The sequence below is a fragment of the Pituophis catenifer genome, unplaced genomic scaffold, assembly GCF_029215685.1.
Source record: "Pituophis catenifer annectens isolate HBS135680 unplaced genomic scaffold, rPitCat1.0.hap2 SCAF_2, whole genome shotgun sequence".
Taxonomy (NCBI): Eukaryota; Metazoa; Chordata; class Lepidosauria; order Squamata; family Colubridae; genus Pituophis; species Pituophis catenifer.
The window spans coordinates 124303756-124322808 of record NW_027256882.1 but is presented as its reverse complement, the minus strand read 5'-3'; the positions used below and the strand labels follow the sequence as shown (position 1 = coordinate 124322808).

Sequence of the window (19053 nt, the reverse complement as noted above, 5' to 3'; positions counted from 1 at the left end):
GCTGCTGCCTTCAACCTGAATGGAAACTTGCTGTCTGATTGCCAAATCCCTCCATGTTTTCCAACACAGTGTTTACCATAATGTCTCCACTTTTTTTTATTTATTTTAACTTTAGGAGATATACTGACATCAGAGGCAACAGTGCTAGCAGGAACCAGCTCTGCAGTATAAGTCAAATACTGAACAATAATTTCTTGTAATTGTGTTAGCGGATCTTGTGATTTGAATGACTCTCTCCTGCCATTTTCTCCTCTTGGACCCTGAAGGCAATGTGCAAGTAAAGCTTCCACTTTTGGACAGAATAAATCGAATCAACATTTATCTCCCATTGGACTTCCTAGAATTACATTGTAAATATGGCTTTGACTGAAGAACTAAATATTGTTTTGTCTCTGAAATAAATGGACATACAAACTATACAGTTACTGATGCTGCAACAATATCCCTTTATTCCAGAGAATCAATTGCTCACATAATCCAATTTTTTCTATTTGGCATAGGAAATTGCTATTATTATTTTTTTTTTGCTTCTCTCCTCAGGAAATAAAGACAATATGTACCTCTATTCTCGCAACACTTTCTTTTTAGGCTGTGTCCATGTTACAGAGATATTATAACGTTCCAGCTCTGGGAACATTTGATTGTCTACCTCCTGGTAGCATGTGCATCATAATATGTGATTTATTTTGTATGTCCCAAATGTCAATTCATGTTAAGCTTGACCATTGTTGACTCAAAACATAAATCTGCCTCCTGTATCACTTTGTGAATTTTTTAAATTTGCTTTTTCTTTTCCTACTGATTACCACACCCTTATATTCCAGCACAAAGCACACAACTCATCTGACTTCTTTTTAAAATTGTCCTTTTGGTCCCAGAGCTGTATTGAAACCATATTTTTTTTACAGTTGTGAAGAGTAACTGTCCGTTTCCTGCAACATGGAATGAACCTTTTACAAATCCCAGTGTCCAAAATATTAGATGAATAGCACAACCCAGGGGTGAAATGCTACTAGTTTATTCTGGTTCGAGCAAACCGGTAGTGATAAAACCCACCAGTTCGGGCGAACCAGTAGTAAAAAAAAAAAAAAGCTACCGGTTCAGCTTTTAGCTTTGCTTGAAAGCAGGAAATTCTGCTTTCTAGTAAAGCTAAATCGCACACCACAGCTGATCCCCCCCTCACTGTTCTACTTACTTTCCCAAGCCTCCTTTTGGTGCGTACTGCGCGAGCGCACGCACAGCATGTACCAAAAGGGGGCTTGGGAAGGTAAGTAGAACAGCGGGAGGGGGGATCAACTGTGCAGTGCAGTTTAGCTTTGCTAGAAAGCAGGAAATCCTGCTTTCTAGCAAAGCTAAATCACGCACCACAGCTTCTACTTACCTTCCCAAGCCTCCTTTTGGTGTGTACATGCAGTGCGCATTTAGCACGCAGTGTGCATGTGCGGCCAGCAAACCGGTAGCAAACCGGTTCGGATTTCACCACTGGCACAACCCACATAAGAAGCTTCCATCAGTTCTATATCATCTCTCGATTTTGAGAAACTCAGAACTAAATGATTGAGACCAAAGTGAACACCAGATGTTGGTGAAGGGCGGGTGGGCATTTAAAATGGCATTTAAGAGAACAGGATTCCTTTCTTATAAAATGGACCAGAAATGTAGGATGATCGTTCAGACAAGTTACCAGAGAGTCATTGCCTCCCTTCCCCACCAAATAAAAACTCATTTCTTGGACTTTTCTGTAGGGCTGCCTTTAGTGGTTTGTCTCCCAGCAATAAACCAGCTGATGAAATGACTTAAGAAATCTCTTTCCAGATTTCAGCTCTTTGGCCACAGTGATGGGCTGGTTTTCTCTTTGGATCTTGGTTACCACACTGTATATCCTGACTGATGATTTCCCCTGCTTTTTCCTCCACACACATCCCCACACCAGAAAAGCAAGCACCAATTGTTTTTCTTTGCAGAATGTCTTTTGAGGGCTGGTCTTTGTAGGTGTGTTTATCTCTCTCTCTCTCTCTCTCTCTCTGTGGTGGTGGGAGGAGTGTGAACAGTTTCATAGTTCTTCCTAGCACTTGGGAGAAACTTTGCCGCTCTCTTGCCGCCACCACACCTCACCTTGAAGGAAAAGGTAAGGATGGTTCTGCCATTAAAACTGTTGGAATGGCCAGCATTTTCAAAAACTGAACCAGAAACAACAAGGAAAGGCTTGATCTTTCCTTGGATGTAGCCCAGCCTAAAATGGCTGACAAAGCAAAGAGAGAGGACCGAAGGGTCACCTGAGCGCACAACTGGAGCACAGGCCTTTGTGTAAAACAGAACAATGTGCATCGTAAATAGTGGATGTCCTGCTTCAGCCAGCAGAGGTGGGGAAACACTACTTCTAATGCTGAGCAAGGAAACTTCTTCCCAGGGAGCTACAGGTAGTTCTCGACTTATGACTGATTGCTTAATTTAGCCACCCCCCACCCGCAGTTACATGATGACATTTTGGGCGTTCATTATGGCCATTTGTAGCATTCTGCAGTCACATGACCACCATTTACATTTTTGCTGACAACCCGTATTCATTTAAAATTTCCAGCAAAATAGGTGGGTTCGCTTAATGACTGGGCCATTCACTTAATGACCACAGCGATTGCTATACAACCACTGCTTAATGATCACTGCAAAACAGGTTGTAAAAGTGGGTGTGGCCATGTGATGACCCACTCAATGACCATCACAACTTACGACCTGTCGTAAGTCGAGGACTACTTGTATGGGGGGACTGAGGTTCATTTCATCTCTTCTTGCCCTTCGGTTCCATTCTTGCACTGGGGAAAGTAGGAAATGCTGGTCAGTCCTTAATCTGATACTCCTAAAGCAAAAATAAATGGTTGAGAGGGAAGAAGCCCACAAATCCCCATAAAGAGGCACTTTCGTATCATCTGGGACAGGGGTAGGCAAATGTGGCTCTTTTACAACCTGTGGACTTCAACTCCCAGAATTCCTGAGACAGCCAAGATGGCTCAGGAATTCTGGGAGTTGAAGTCCACAGGTTGTAAAAGAGTCACATCTGCCCAACCCTGATCTGGGAGATATTACCATGGCTTAGAAGACCACCTCTGGAAATTGTTGTATAAATTAATCTCTCTAAGGAAGTACATGCAAAGCCTCTGGGTTGCATCTCTGATTTATTTCATCCTAATATCCACACTGTGCTTCAGTGTAACAACTACAAACCCACAATCCAATGGTCTTTGAAGTAGTCTCTGAGATCATTTTGGTGTGACGCTTGTGCAGATCATTTATACTTCCGGTTTTCGAACTGGAGCCTGAGACCTTTCTCCCTTTCCTGCTTGCCAAGTCCAATGCGCTCCTGATCTTAGAAATGGGCATATATAGTTCAGCATTCAAGAGCTCTTTGGTTTTGGTTTTAATGAAATATTTCCTTTCAATTTTCTCTTGGAGAAAATGACATTGTCAGTGACATTTTTTTCTCCTTGACCACAAGCACAAACAGATGACGAAGTATTTGGACAAAATATATGGACAAAGAGCCGTTCTAAACATCCAAACATCTTAACCTTTCAAGGTTTCATCAAAAATTGATTTCATGTTCATAATTTTAAAAGAGTTTGTTTTTTTCATTTAATGACTTTTTTCAAGTTGTCCTTGGATCTCTTTCAGTTCATTGGAGTTTGTCCGCAGCTAATTTTATGGTGTATGGGTATACATCAGATCCATATAGTTTCCTGGTCTGCTCTTTCAAATAAAAAAGGACACTAATAAGAAAAAAACCCCACCCCTACTAAAAAAGGATATTTCTACCTACCTAGCAAAGAGAAAATGGCAAGTTTTGTAAATAGGATCCAGTTTCCTTGTGGAAGATTCAGTCTTTTCCGTGTTCAATATGCTTGTATCCCTACCACTTTCTAAGTGCTTTTTCTATATCATTTCCTACTCTAAGAACATACTGTATGTCTTTGGGCTCTAAACTCTAAAATTTCTCCCACAATGGAATGGGAGAATATCTTCTTTCCATAATCCATTTATTATACTCATTCACACAAGACAACACTTGAGCACTGTTTTTTGCAAGCAGTTTTGCCCCCAAAGAAGCCATTTCTTCTACGAAAATATATGAGACGGCATCTCCACTTTGAAGCTCTCTAGGTCAATCAGTATAATCAATATTCAAAGCAATATTCAGTATGCTAAATGCACAATCAAGTTTAGCCAAAGTAACTGTTTGGGGGTTTGATCTGGCAATGGACAGATATGCTCCTCTTGTTGAAAAGGAAAACTGATTCACTGGTGGACGGCCCAGGGACAGCTGTGGTGATTTCTGCCCAGAAATGGACTAATCCTAAACAGACAAAAGGAAGAGAAGGGCATGGTGATCTCACCTTCAGAACAGAGTTGGTTTGACTTGCAGGACATTGGAACAAAAAGGACCTAGCCTGCTCATATAGCCTTGCGGCCAAACCCAAGAAAAGCTACCTTCAGCGGTTGAGGAAGAAGGACTTAATGCTCTGGAGGATGGGATATTTTTGCTTCTGCCGCAGCTTCTTGCGGATGATGGGGATCCAGACAAGCCCACACACAAGCATCATGAGGCCAAGAGAAAGGAAGGCCGGACCACACAGCTTAAACACCTCCTTGGTTATGTTGGTGGTTTTGTTGCCCATGTTGTTTCTTATGCTGGTTGTGTTGTTGTTTCTGTCCAGGGTGAGGCAAGTCAGACTAGTAATGGCAATCCCAAAGAGGAACACTGCCCCGCCCACTGAGAGCACGATAACTGGTTTGTGGTAAATGTCCCATTTGTTCCGGGGAAGAGTATTCCAGCCGGACTCACTCCGAGAACTGATGCACAAGGTACTTGCTGTTTGGCTGGGCAGCAAGTCTTTGGACTCAGGGGACTTCTCTCCCGCCTCCATTTCTTTGGTTTGGGTTTCCATGGCTACCGCTTTTATAGACTCACAGCATTAGCACCTCTGGAGATGAGTAGGGAAGAGAAGAACAGAGAGAGAGAAAGAGAGGAATTGAGGTTATTTGAACAGTCTTAGATATGATTCTCCACTTCTGTCCAAACCATGACCATCATTTATTAATGTTATTTATGGGCAGGGCTGACTCATTGTTTCAACCACACACCAAGCCTAGGACATAAATCCAGGAAAGGACATTTTATGAGCTTTTGCATGCCTTTGCCTGAAATTCTGGCCTCTGATCAAGATCGCTTGAGAGAATGTGGTACAACGGGTGTATAATTTCAGAAGTGTGATTGCAGTGGAAGCACACTCATCAGATTTCAGTGATTGTCTCACAGTTAGGCCCAGGAAGAATTGCCCTTTGGGCAGCAGAAGGAACCATATTGCACAGTCCTGAAAAAAAGGATCATATATATTGGCTTCACGGTTCTTCCATCTAGATCAGGGGAGTCAAACTCAATTTCATTGAGGGCCGCATCAGGGTTGTGTTTGACCTCGGGGGGCCAGGGTGGGCATGGCCAGGGTAGGTGTGGCCAGGATGTTATTTATGGCCAGGGCAGCTCGATGTCACTTGTGTCGGGGTGGCACCTGTGGTGGCAAAGTGCTAGTGGAGGACTTCCCCTCAGACCCTCCCTCACTCTCATTATAATCTCCTTCCTTCCTTCCTTCCTTCCTTCCTTCCTTCCTTCCTTCCTTCCTTCCTTCCTTCCTTCCTTCCTTCCTTCCCTCCTTCCCTTCTTTTTCCTTCCCTCTTCATTCTCCTTTCTTTTTCCTTTCCCTCTTTCCTTATTTTTCCTTCCTTGCTCTCTTCCCATCTTCCCATCTTTTTCTTTGTCTTTCCTCTTTCCCTTTCTCCTTTCCTGTCCCTTCTTGCGTGCTCAGATGCAAAAGGGGAAACATTTCTCCTATTGTTTTGTTTTTAGTTTGTTTTGCTAGCCCTCTGCTAGCAAAAACGGAGCTTGGGTGGGCCATGTGCAGCCCTTGGGCCCCATTTTTGGCCAGGATGGCCTCTTGCAGCTCTCTGCCAGTGAAAATGGAGGTTGGGGGGCTCCACGTGCAGCCCTCCCATGCTCTGATTTTGCTGGCAGAGGCACTGCAGACTGGTCCTTTGCTGTTTCCAGGGCAGCCCCATGGGCCAGATCTAAACACCCACAGGCCGGATTTGGCCTGCGGGCCTTGAGTTTGACACCCCGATCTAGATTGTGCTAGCTTAATAAATGAGCCCTTTATTTATTTATTTATTGACTGGTAATTATCATGGCAAATAACAGGGTGGTGGGACAACTGAAAAAACCTCCCAGAAATATTTAACCTACTCAAGAACATTCTCAAACTGGAAGTTGATGGATTATTCTATTTCCCAGTAGGAAGGCTTTTAGCTGCTCCAATGTTTGGTTGAAATTTCAGGCTCTGAAGCGAAGCGAAACTTCTCTAGGGAGACTCAACAAGTTTATTCTTGTCTCTGATAGTTGCCAGTCAGCAAAGTCCTTCATTGAGTCTTAGACCTATTAACCCAAAACATGTTCACTGTATGGCTTAGCTGTTTGATTATTTATTTATTAAAAACAGGTTTTCCCAACCTGGTGCCTCCCAATCTGGGTCCTGCTGGCTGGGAAGTATGTGGAGTTGAAGACGCAGCAGAATTGGAGGATAATAGATTGGTAACGGCTACTTTAAAGTCTCTGTTTTTCTTTCAGGCAGATATGTTCAAACCAGCATACCAAAGCAACATAAAAATTAACATTAAATCTTGGGAGCTTTGTATTGTGAGATGGTTCTAAAATTGGTGAAAGGTTGAAGTCAGTTTCCAAAACCATGGGCATCCATGGGAAGGGAGAAGAAGAGGCAAATGATAATATGGGCATCACAACATCACTACACAAACACAGCCTCGCTTATTTATTTATGTATAGTGTTGTGAGGGCAGAGCTTGTGATAATAGACATGTTATATTTTAACTTTGTGGTTAGGAATGGATGCCTACGTCTAAATCTTCAGATAGACCAATTAGGTCTGATCCAGAGTCCCAAAGGTGCTTTTTCAAAAGGCAATTGGACTTTCTTTGTTTTCCCTTGAAGAAGTTTTGCTTCTCATCCAAGAAGCTTCTTCTGTTCTGATTGAATGGTAGAGAATGGAAGGATTTATATTTCTTACAGAATATAAATCCTTCCATTCTCCACCATTCAGTCAGAATGGAAGAAGCTTCTTGGATGAGAAATGAAATGTCTTCAAGGAAAAACAAAGAAAGTCCAGTTGCCTTTGGAAAATGTACCTTTGAGACCATGACCTGGATGATTGAGCATCTCCATAGACGTGTGACCCAGGGATGAAAGTGCCTTGGTGTTTTATCTATGATCCATACATAGGTCGTCATACTGCTTTGCTGATATCACATTTATCAAGTGCTTTTATTATGTTGTGCTATTCTGATTATATCCTTCTTCAGGTTCATCTATAACACGGCATTTAATCCTCATGACATGGGCATGGCAGGGCATTTAATCCAGGCAGCAAACAGTTTAATGGAATTCATTAATTCACTCATTTCGTCTACTCAGTAAATCACAATTTATTTATTTAATTTATTTATTGTTGTACGCCACCCTAGAGTCTCTTCTGGTGAGCTGGGTAGCTATATAAATCTGACTGATAAACAAACAAACAAACAAATCAATGGCACTTTCGCATACAAATGAACCATAATATAAAATACATAACGGCAACTGCAGAATAGATAATCAAAGATAGAGAACATATCTATTTCACAGGCTCCATTAATCTCCAGATCCTCAGATCCAGGGCTCCTGTTCTTCCTCCAGGAGAAGAAATCCAAGCATCATAACATTAACATGGTTTTACAAGCCACAGCAATGTCAATTCATGACACAACAGATATGTAAATAATTAAATGTTTTATCACAGTGGGACAGCTTAGGTAGGCCAATAATATTTATCAATGATAATAGTTGTCAAAGATTTGTCAAAGCTGCTGAAGGTTCTGATTCAATGGTGGGTTTCAAATTTTTTTACTACCGGTTCTGTGGGTGTGGCTTGGTGGACGTGGCATGGCTTGGTGGGTGTGGCTTGGTGGGTGTGACAGGGGAAGGATACTGCAAATCCCCATTTCCTCCCGATCACCTGGGACTTGGGAGGCAGAGAATAGATGGGGGCGGGGCCAGTCAAAATTTCCACTACCGGTTCTCCAGAACTGGTCAGAACCTGCTGAAACCCACCTCTGTTCTGATTCAACATGAGGTGAGAGATGTGGGAATGTGGAGTTGCTTATACTGTATATTGCTTTCTGTGTCTGATTTGTGCTAATTCACTTATAATTTTAGCCCATATTGTGCCTACTATATTGTGCCTTATAAATAATGGAATTGGTTTACTATTTCCTCCAAAGAAATCGTTTATGTATTCTGTTTTCATGTACATTCATATATGTGCTAAATCATCCAACACACAGTTCTGCCACATTCATTCTTTGCAGCTACCCTATCTGTCTTGCACAGCAATCTTCGGTATATCGATCTGTAGTTGAAATGGATATTTATCCCAGCACAGACTGTTAGGGATGCAAAGGGCATCAATTTCCATCCATAAACAATAAAGTTACAGATATCTTCATTTACTCTCCCCTACCCCCCAAATGGAGCTTGGCTGGGGGGAAAAAAAGGCCTGCACAGATTTTGTTTAGAAGTCTTGATCCCATCCTAAAGGGATCCTTGCAAATTTACTTTCCTTTTATAGAAAAAAGCAGCTACATGTAGTCTTCGACTTACAACAGTTTGTTTAGTCACCATTCAAAGTTACAGCAGCACTGAAAAAAGTGACCTATGTCCATTTTTCAGAGTTACGACCGTTGCAGCCTGCCCATGGTCATGTGATCAAAATTCAGACACTTGGCAACTGGCTCATATTTATGACGGTTGAGGTCATGTGATCACCTCTTGCAATCATTTGACAAGCAAAGTCAGTGGGAAGTCAAATTCACTTAACCACTGTGTTACTAACTTAGCAACTGCAGTGATTCACTTAACAACCATGGCAAGAAAGGTTGTAAAAATGGAGCAAAATTCACTTAACAACCGTCCTGTTCAGCCACAGAAATGTTGGGCTCAGTTGCAATTGTAAGGCTGTATTTATATATTTCTGAGGTCATATCATGAAGCGAGCTCCATTTTGACTACCTTCACTTCAGATTCTGACTATTTAAAAAAACCAAACAAACACACACCTCTGCGCTGAATCTCAAAACTAAGTTCTATGTTCTTTAGCCAAGCTAACACACATTGTACTGCAGTACATTACCCCACATCACATAGAGAAATACCCAAAATAACAAAACAACCATGGTACTTTGGCATGATCAAATGTGTAGTCTGATAGAACATTTTGCAGCTGTCAAAGCAAAGTCAGCTGACCTTTGGTTATCTGCAGGAGAAATGGACTGTGGGCACATCTAGAATTCTGAGATCACATAGCAGGGGGTCTCACTGGAAATAATTGCTACAGTGAACCTTGCACGGACAATCACAAAATATTTCATTATGAAATGGCAAGCACATGGGGCAGTTCCTCTCTATCTCCTCTAGCCTCCTAAGATGCTCTTGATCATCTGAATATACTTATTATTTTTCAAAGCAGATAATCATTCTTCCAAACAAAGCAATGAATTACAGTACAATGACTTGCTATTGCCTAAACATGTATGTAGGCCTAATGGGACTTGGCAATGTTTTTTTCTAAATCAAGAATTAGAAATTGGCTGCTTGCATTTGAGCATGCCAGCTTCCTCTTTTTAAAATATTTTTAAAAAGCTGAATGAATTAAAATCAGGTAGGGCAGAAAACCTCTGGATATTCTTGTTGGCTTTCATTGGTCGTAGTATACTATACTTGCCATTAGATACTATACTGTGCTACAACCCATATTTTTAGTCGTTTAATACTAGAATTATATAAATAATTTTGCATGTATTAGTAGAACAACTATGTCACAGGTTAGGACCTAGTGAAGTGTAGCATTGTCAGCATATTTCTGAAATCCCTCAATTTGAATGGAATTTTCCTGTAGCCTGGAACAAAAAATAAATAAATTACAGGTTCTCCACCCTTGCATTAAAGGAAGTTAGATGTGAAGAACAGAAGAGCATGCCAATTAAGGAAAGACGCTTCTTTCAATGGTATTACAAATCTCTGTTTTACCTTTTCTTCAAGTTACGCTCTAGAAAATATTATTTACTGACTCTTAAGTTGATTTAATGCTCAGGACAATTTTATGGAAGAAAGACTGCCTAGAGATATCTGTTCTATAGCAATTAGTCTCAATTGTCCAATTGAGAGTTATTTAGGTGAGATGGATGTTATAGAAATGTGATCAATAAATAAAATAAATTAAGAAATTTAGGAAATATATATGGATTTGAGAACATTACTCATGAAAGGTTTAAATATTAGGAATCTAGAAATGTTTCATCATTCAGGGCTGTCTGTGCATGTATAGATATCCTTCAAATATTTGCAAGGTTGTCAGCAATACTTTGAATATCTCGCTTTGAATATCTCGCTTGAAAGCTCTGAAACCAAAAGTACAAGATGTTCTACTTCCTCCGAATAGCCAGGTAAGGTTGGGCACATGAACTGGAATCTCTCTCAATTTAGTAGCTATTATGTTGAGGAAGTGGTTTCTAACCTTGATTAGAAATGAAAGGAAGTTGAAAGCAGTTTCCTTTGTGTTCTTACTTTTCCAGAAAACCTTGAGAGGATGCGAATGTCACACCACCTCAAAATTCTTCTGGTGGTTTGTTTGGTTCAATCAATAACTGAGAAGATTTGATCCTTTGATTTTTGTCATCAAACTTTCAATTTTTAATGCTAGTCTGCTCCTGTTGGAAGGAAAAGCTATTGGCGGCTTAGCTAAATGTACCAGAGCTAATTTGTTCATAATATTTTTGGATCCCAGAAGCCAAGTACAAACCCTTCTAGTACCCCCCATAGATTCTCCTTTTATGTTGCTTTAATAGAAAACAGCACACAGAGCACTGGCAAATTGTAATAAATTTGAGGCCAAACATGCACAAACACTTTTTTTTTTTTTTGATCCACATAGTGTCAAGAGACTATGAAGAAAATGACAATGCTGTTCAACCACAGAAAGGACAGGACAGGACAGGCCAACACTAGTAGGAAAGGGATGAGGTATTATCCATATATTTGAACATGTTGAGCATATATTGAGAATGTTCAGAAGCTAACATACCAAGGAAGTGCCAAAGCTACAGTCCTCCTACAAAGGTAGTGATTGGGTTGCAGAATCTTAATTTGTCCCTGTCTGAGATTGTGATATTTGAACTGGGAACCAGGTGGAATTATCCACAGCCCTTCTTTGAAGATAATAGAAACAGTATATCTGATGGTTTACTTGGAAGGCTCCCAATTTGAGGAGTGTAAGCACAGCCTTTGCAATTTGCATCTGCAGATTATTGTGAGGGTTCTCATTGATTCACGTTGTCTTCACATAATCCTATACCAAAGCTTCTGTACCACCAGAACAAACTACACACGAGGTGAATAGATTGCAACTAATAGACCTCTGGATAATTAATTCATAGTACATTAGTGAAAATGCCCAACGCCATATGTTTAAGCAAAATTACTTCCCCTTGCAAAAGTGGTATTGCTCAAATGAAGGAAACTCATGGTGACAAAGTGGATTCTTGTGAAGAAAGACTGTGTGTTAAATTCCAGCATTTGAAACACAACTTGGCTTCACAATATTTTCATTTCAAGTCCAGACTTTTGCACCAGGTTTTAGTTGGTGGATCTTTGGATTCCAGTAAGATTAAAAAAAAAACCACACACACCACTAGATCCAACAAAGGCTAAGCCTGCCCATCCCTGGACTGCATAATTAACAGCTTGTTTTCCCCGGTTTCTTTCAAGAAGACTGAATGTCTGCCTTTCGATGGGAAACTCCCAAGTTATTATTTTGGAATCTTGATCTGCCAGTTGACTTGAGCAGAAGCACCACACAAAAGTTTGGCTTGTCACTGAAGTGTCTGAATCGTATTTGCAATTTAATTACCGAATATGGGTGGAACTGAAACAGTAAGCATGTTTACTCTGCTCTGATTCCCAGCATTTTTCAGCTTGTGCAAGGAAGCAAATGTTAGGTTAATTTCAACTTGATTAAATAGCTTCGAGCAAAAGAAAAACAAATCAGTTAAGATCCATTTTTGAGTGTCTGGGATGTTTAGTTCTTCTGAGATACTGATTTAATTAATAGCTTTGTATTTCGCGGTGATCCGTTTCTATCTGTCACGGAGCAACCAGTCACCCAGTTAGAATATCAAGTATTTGTACTTACAGAACTGGTGGCTTCCATCAGTTGGCTTGCAGTCCCGAATATGCATGGAATGTATCTTAGGTGGATGTTGAAATTTGCTAAGTAGCTTTGCTTCCCGCTTCAGATATCCCCCACTTCTGATATTATCTGCACTGAGTGGCTCAGAATTCTTGGAGCCTTTTCCAGCTCAGATGAGCTCACTCGCTTAGTGGCCATCAGCTTTCCTTAACCCTTCCCTTGCTGAAACTCCAGGCAGGCTGTAAACTGCAATACACATTGTTGTCCTTTAACAAGCAAACCATTCTGCATGCAGAGAAAGGAAGGCAGAAGCAGAGGCAGATTGTGATGTCAGGTTGGTCGAAGGAAGGAGCATCAACAACAACACAACAGAACCACAAAGGCTGATTCTGAAGGAATCATTTGAATGTTAATACACATTCTTCCTTTCCTTCAGAGTTCTCCGATCAAAACTTTTTGATTTTTTTTTTGCTTCATCTCTAAATGCACAGCATTTCTGTAGTGAAATAAACACATAACGTTTTCCTATTTTCACACCTGGATTTAAAGTAAAGTAAACAACAATAAAAAAGAATCAAACAAAAACATAATTATAGTGTGTGTGTGTGTTTGTGTATGATATAAAAGCAGAGGATATGAGATGCTGAAGATATTGCTGAACTATGACTCTTATCAGTAGTTCATGTATTTACACAACTCCTTAAAAATAATTTGGAAAGGGGGCTTCCTAGCATGCCATTTTAAATACAACTCTGTAAAAAACTTCAGTTTTCCCTAGGACTACGAGACTGCTCTCTACGGTTGGAAAATACAGAATTGATTTAATAAATTGCAGGTACAATTTTTGTTTTGCTAAAACTATAGTTTAGCAATTTTTTGGGACCCTTAATGAGTAGGATCTGCCCCTCCTATCTTGACAAATGTGAAATATAGGTGTTAGACTAATTTTTGTTTTTCTTGATCACTGTTTTGATTGTTCATAGGAAGAATTAGGAACTAGATATTGAACAAGGAGAGAAATACAAATGTATAGGATTAGAAATCAGTGCTTCTTCCATTTTAGTGAGCCAGTATGCTCAAAACATTTAAAAATACATAAGTTCTGAATATTTCCAGAATTCGACTAAGGGCGAGGTAACATGATACCCCCTTAAGTAATGTATACTTTTGTCCAACCAATTGTATAGCTTGCTCTTCATTTGAAATATATAAAGTCACGAACTGGCCAGATTAGGCATAATGTCAGATATACAGAAATATCTGCAATGTCTTTTGCTTTCACTAAAAATAGCTGTTAAGGTTGGTAAGGAAAATTTGGATCCAGACGCTTACTGTCCTTCACCCCTCCCCAGTGGTGAAATTAAAAAATTTCCCCTACCGGTTCTGTGGGGGTGGCTTATTGGGAGGAGGTCCTGTGACTGGGTGGGCCTGGCCAACTCGACATCACTCACATCAAGGGGCTCCTCACCGGCCCCTCCCCTCCCAGCCACTCCTTGTCGTGAATGGCAGGAAAATGGGGAGGGGAATATTTCTGCCTACCATCCTTTCCTCAGTCTGTGCTGAGATTGAGGAATGGATGACAGGCAGGAAAATCCCCTTCCCCATTTTCCTGCCTTTCACGAAAACGGCTCCATTCCAGCTGTTCCCCCCTCCCCTCCCTCCTGGGGACTACCTTAAAGGGACAGGCTGCAGCAGCTCTGTTCTGAATGGAGGGAGAAAAGTTAGCATTCTCTCTGCTGCATTTAATGTTGAATTCTGTGACAGAGAGAATGCTAACTTTTCTCCCTCCATTCAGTACGGAGCTGCTGCAGCCTGCCCCTTTAAGGTAGTTCCCAGGAGGGAGGGGACTGGGAGGGAACCATAAAGGAAGCAGCAGCTCCGTTCTGAATGGAGGGAGAAAAGTTAGGATTTTCTCTGCTGCATTTAACATTGAATTCTGTGGCAGAGAGAATGCTAACTTTTCTCTCTCCATTCAGAATGGAGCTGCTGCTCCCTTTATGGTTCCCTCCCGTCTCTCTCCCTCCTGGGGACTACCTTAAAGGGGCAGGGTGCAGCAGCTCCATTCTGAATGGAGGAAGAAAAGTTAGCATTCTTTCTGCTGCATTTAACATTGAATTCTGTGGAATATCAAGCGGCCAGAAGAGGTGAGCAGCGACTGGCCGGGCATAGGTGGGGCCAACGAGGGTGATTACTACCGGTTCGCCGAACCAATGCCAATAATCCCTAGCGGTTTGCCCGAACCAGTCCGAACCAGTAGGGTTTTACCCCTGCCCCTCCCCCCCACTATAAATCCCTAATTCACCCTCTTCACTATTTAATTTGGGAGACTGTTCTGTTAGCCCATTGATTCACGATAATTAATTAAAGAAACAGCTGAGAAAGTACTTGGAAGATATCTGTAGAGTTGAGAAGGCATTAAAAATAATCTTGCAACATTTTTAGGAATTAGATTAGGGCAAAGCCTCCCTTACTTTTTGTTAGGGCCTGCTGGAAATCATCTTTGCGATGAAATGATAAAGTGTGGCATTATGCTATTATTGCATATTGCATTATTAAAATCCAAGTAAAGGGTTAATTGCACAGTTCCTTATAAGGACATCCAGCCAGGAAGTGAAGTGGAGAGAGGGAAAAAGATAACACAAAGGCAGAGTGGAAACTGTGAGAAAAGAAGAGACAATTAGTAGACATTAAAGAGAAACATTGCTTATCCTTTTAGAAAACTAATTTGTCTGTAAATAAGTGCAGAGTTCAGCCTCTAAAACCTTTTAGCTATATAAACCACTGATAATTTGAGCAAATGAGAGTGTAATAAAGTCCTTTAAATATGATTATGCCAAGAAAAAGGAAGATTAAAAAAGACTATCAGTATGAAGGCATCAGATTTATCATTTTGGGATGATCCCAAGGAGATTTTAAACTGTACTGATTCCCCAGTAACATAAAAAGTGGTCCTTCATGATAGTACCTTAGTCCTAGAGGGTGAAACTAGTAAAATTGTTGATGAAACTTCCCTTCCTACAAATTCTACGACCCAGACACGACAGAGCATAGCCCAGATACTGTGGTCATTATGAGAAAAGTCTTGCTGGCCCATCAAGAGGAACAACTCATCCACCACTATGGCAACCAGAGACCTTGAGAAGCACATTGGCCAAAGCTATAGCCACTTCCTTTTACTCTCAGTAGGTTGCATATAGACGTGCATTGTTTCTGTTCTAATTCTGGAGCAACTGCAGAATTAGATTTAGATTAGATTTAGGTTGTGGATTTATCCTGACCTCTAATGCTCTAATGCAGGAAGCCACAACCTCAACCCAAGTAATAAATGCCAGAAAATAGCTGTACCTGGTAGCTGTCCAAGCAGAGCAGCAATATTTGTCATCGTGGTATAAAGGATCTCTACCTTAGCATCTGGTTTCAGAGAGACACATGATCTGCTGTCTTGGATGCCCTTTGAAGTTGCCCCATGGGGATGCATTTCCAGGGGCTTCTACAGCACAGCCAACTATCTATATGGAGATAATGAGCTTCTGCTCAGTTATGTAGTGTTTATGTAGCCTTTGGAACTCAGCTTTATGTTTAGAGATATTGTAATTTGTGCATGGCTGCATTGGAATACTCCTGCCATCTAGTGGGAGAAAGTGAAAGCAAATAGCTGGAGATATTTAAGCATTTTTTCCTCCTTTGCCCTGTAGATGTCTTACATCTTACATCTCCAGAATGCAGAAAAAAAAATGAGAAAAAAGCTCATCTTTAATTGAGCTTTTAGTTGGGCTATGAGCCTATTCTGTTTATATGTGATATGCAGCTAGTGTAGTTTCATCTGAAATGTATAAACACACTTCAAATTTATGTTGGAAATGTGAACATCAAGAGAAGGGCTACTTCATCATGTTTGGTGGATGTGTAAAAAAGCTAGAATGTTTTGGATTCGAATACAGTATATACATTGATTCAGAAGATTTTAAAGATTAATATATAATTAATCAGAGTTACCTTGTGGTAAGATGGGTGGCCAATAAATTTTATAAATAAGTAAGTAAATTGAAAAAGGGACACGGTGGCTCAGTGGCTAAGATGCTGAGCTTGTCAATCGAAAGGTCAGCAGTTCAGCGGTTCGAATCCCTAGTGCCGCATAACGGGGTGAGCTCCCGTTACTTGTCCCAGCATCTGCCAACCTAGCAGTTCGAAAGCATGTTAAAAATGCAAATAGAAAAATAGGGACCACCTTTGGTGGGAAGGTAACAGCGTTCCGTGCGCCTTTGGCATTTAGTCATGACAACCACATGACCATGGAGACATCTTTGGACAGCGCTGGCTCTTCGGCTTTGAAATGGAGATGAGCCCCGCCCCCTAGAGTCGGGAATGACTAGCACATATGTGCGAGGGGAACTTTTACCTTTAAGTAAATTGAAACCAGAGGTTTTTCTTTTGACATTGATAGACCAAAGAGTTGGAAAAAAGTTATGGAACTTTGCTTTTATACGTGACAACTATAGTTAGATTATTGTATGCACAAAGATGGAAAGATTTAGTGTTACCCATAGTGGAAGAATGATTGGTGAAGATGATGGAGCATGCAGAGATGGCTGAATTAATTTCTTTGATCAGAGAAAAGACAATCTCTATGTTTATTGCAGTCTGGAAACCCCTGGTAGATTTTTTTGCATGGAACAGAAAAAAACCAACTTATAATTAATGGTTCTAATGATTAGCCAGAATAGATTATGTATAGAAAAGTTACGTTGTAACCATAAAGAAAGAGATAAATTTACAATTAAAACTGCTATAAAGAATATTGGAAACTACTTCTATATATCATTTTTTCTTTCTATTTTTCTTTTATTTTATCATCCCCCTTGCACTTTTAGTTCTTTCTTTGATTTGTTTTTTCTTTACTTTTTCTCATTATATTATTTTTGTCTTCTTTCTTAAAGTCATTCACACACACATAAACACACACGAACATTAAATGTAGTTTCGTTTTACTTGAATTTTCATACAAAGAGCCTAAAAAGTCTCCCATGGTAGCACTACCACATAGAGGACTGGTAGATGACAAAATCAAGTAGTTATCTAGTAATCATGTAGATTTTTGCAATGCTTCTTTAGAAGGTTCCACCCAAAACTCTGCCAATACATTCTGCCGTTTTTAAATTAATTAATTTATATTATTTATTGATTTAAATACATTGGCTGCCCAACTCCAATTTTCTTTTTTTGTAAGGAAACAGATACAAAAGTCATTCCATGAGAATATTAAATAGGTCTGCAACAATGGTGCCCACAGATGTCTGCCTGACATGTGGCAGAACATTTTGTATAGGCCTTACCAGCTACCTGCAGACACATTGTGAACAACGGAGGTGGGATTCACATAATTTACCTACCAATTCACCCAGCACCAAAAATGTGAGAGTGCACGCCAGTGGGGAGTTGCCCCCGGTTCAGACCGGTTCACAAGAACCGGTAGTAAAACCGGCGGGAGGCTCCGCCCACCACCCTGGATGTTGCATGTGCAGAAGCAAGGTGCGTGCGCGATCCCGTTACAGCTCGGTAGTAAAGGTAAGTAGAACCCACTCCTGGAGCATGGGCCACCTCTGCACATGCGCCCGGCCTTCCGCACATGCTCTTTGCTCATGCATGCGCCTTCCGCGCATGCTCCTGACCTCAAAAATGTGCCTAAATAGGACAGCATAGAGCCGGGGCAGGTGGGCAGTGGCAGCCCCACCCATGATTTCCGCTACCTGTTCATCCAAACCTGTCCAAACTGACTGAATACCACCTCTAGTGAACAGCCCACAAATTGTTAGATGTCAAGGTCCTCTTCGAACACAATGGACGAACATCATAAATAGGTCTGTGTTAAACTGGGGAGAGATGGCAAAAATTCAGAATTACATTTCCCAAAGCTTGGATAGGCACATTGGAGGCACATTGGATTAACTTGATCACCCTGAGATCAGGGTCCTGCAGAGCTCTATGTTTATATTTACATTCATAGGATAAAAAGCAGTTTCATCTGTGCAATGTGTACAAGGGAAACAAGAGGGAGAAAGAATTCAGCCTCCCCTCTGTCTCCAGGGTCTCAATTTCAACACAATGAAATTCTGTCCAAAACTCAGTTTTGAAAAGTAGATAGTAAAACAGAGAAGATCAGTGTAGGTTTTTAAATCCTTATTGGCTAACTCTGTGCTAAGAATTGTCCATTGGTGAAAATCTTCCACACCAGCCCTGTTCCCCGATTTATCACCTTTTCTGTATATGGAAGGTGTGTGCGAGTGCGTGTGCGCCTAAGAGATTTTGCTAAGATTGCAACGATCTTCTCAGAAACATCTGGCTCGGGGATTGTGCAGTTTATTCTGAGTCTCTTGCAGCTTAAGTTTGGATCTTCCCAAAAAACTTTCTGATCTCGAAACAGGTAACAAGTGGAACAAAACTTTTCTTCTGGGCAACACGAATGTTGTTGGGTTTTGTTCACATACTTACTTTATTTGAAAGCTGGGAATTAACCTTTCCCCAGTGGTGGGTTCCTCCCAGTTCGGCCCGGTTCGGCCTAGCCGGTAGCGGTGACGATATGACATCACCGAACCGGTTCTGCTCCCCCCGCCCCCTCCTCCCACCCCCTGGGTTATTCTTACCTTTTATTTGGCCCCACCCCCAATCTATTGCTGCCTCCTGAGTCCCAGCTGATGGCTAGAGGGAACAAAACTGT

The 19053-nt window shown here is 40.9% G+C and overlaps 1 protein-coding gene across 1 annotated transcript; it reads right to left on the bottom strand.

The window, feature by feature from the left end:
- Window positions 1-3164: 3164 nt before the first annotated feature.
- Window positions 3165-12407, bottom strand: PIRT (phosphoinositide interacting regulator of transient receptor potential channels). The gene is made up of 2 exons (XM_070934469.1): window positions 12342-12407; window positions 3165-4976 (listed from the first exon to the last, which is right to left on the bottom strand). The coding sequence occupies exon 2, from the start codon at window positions 4938-4940 to the stop codon at window positions 4485-4487; it is 456 nt and encodes a 151-aa protein (XP_070790570.1). The 5' UTR covers window positions 4941-4976; window positions 12342-12407; the 3' UTR covers window positions 3165-4484.
- Window positions 12408-19053: the final 6646 nt, after the last annotated feature.

Bases quoted from the DNA above. Each gene is read 5' to 3' on its own strand.
- PIRT (XM_070934469.1), bottom strand. From the start codon at position 4,940: ATGGAAACCCAAACCAAAGAAATGGAGGCGGGAGAGAAGTCCCCTGAG.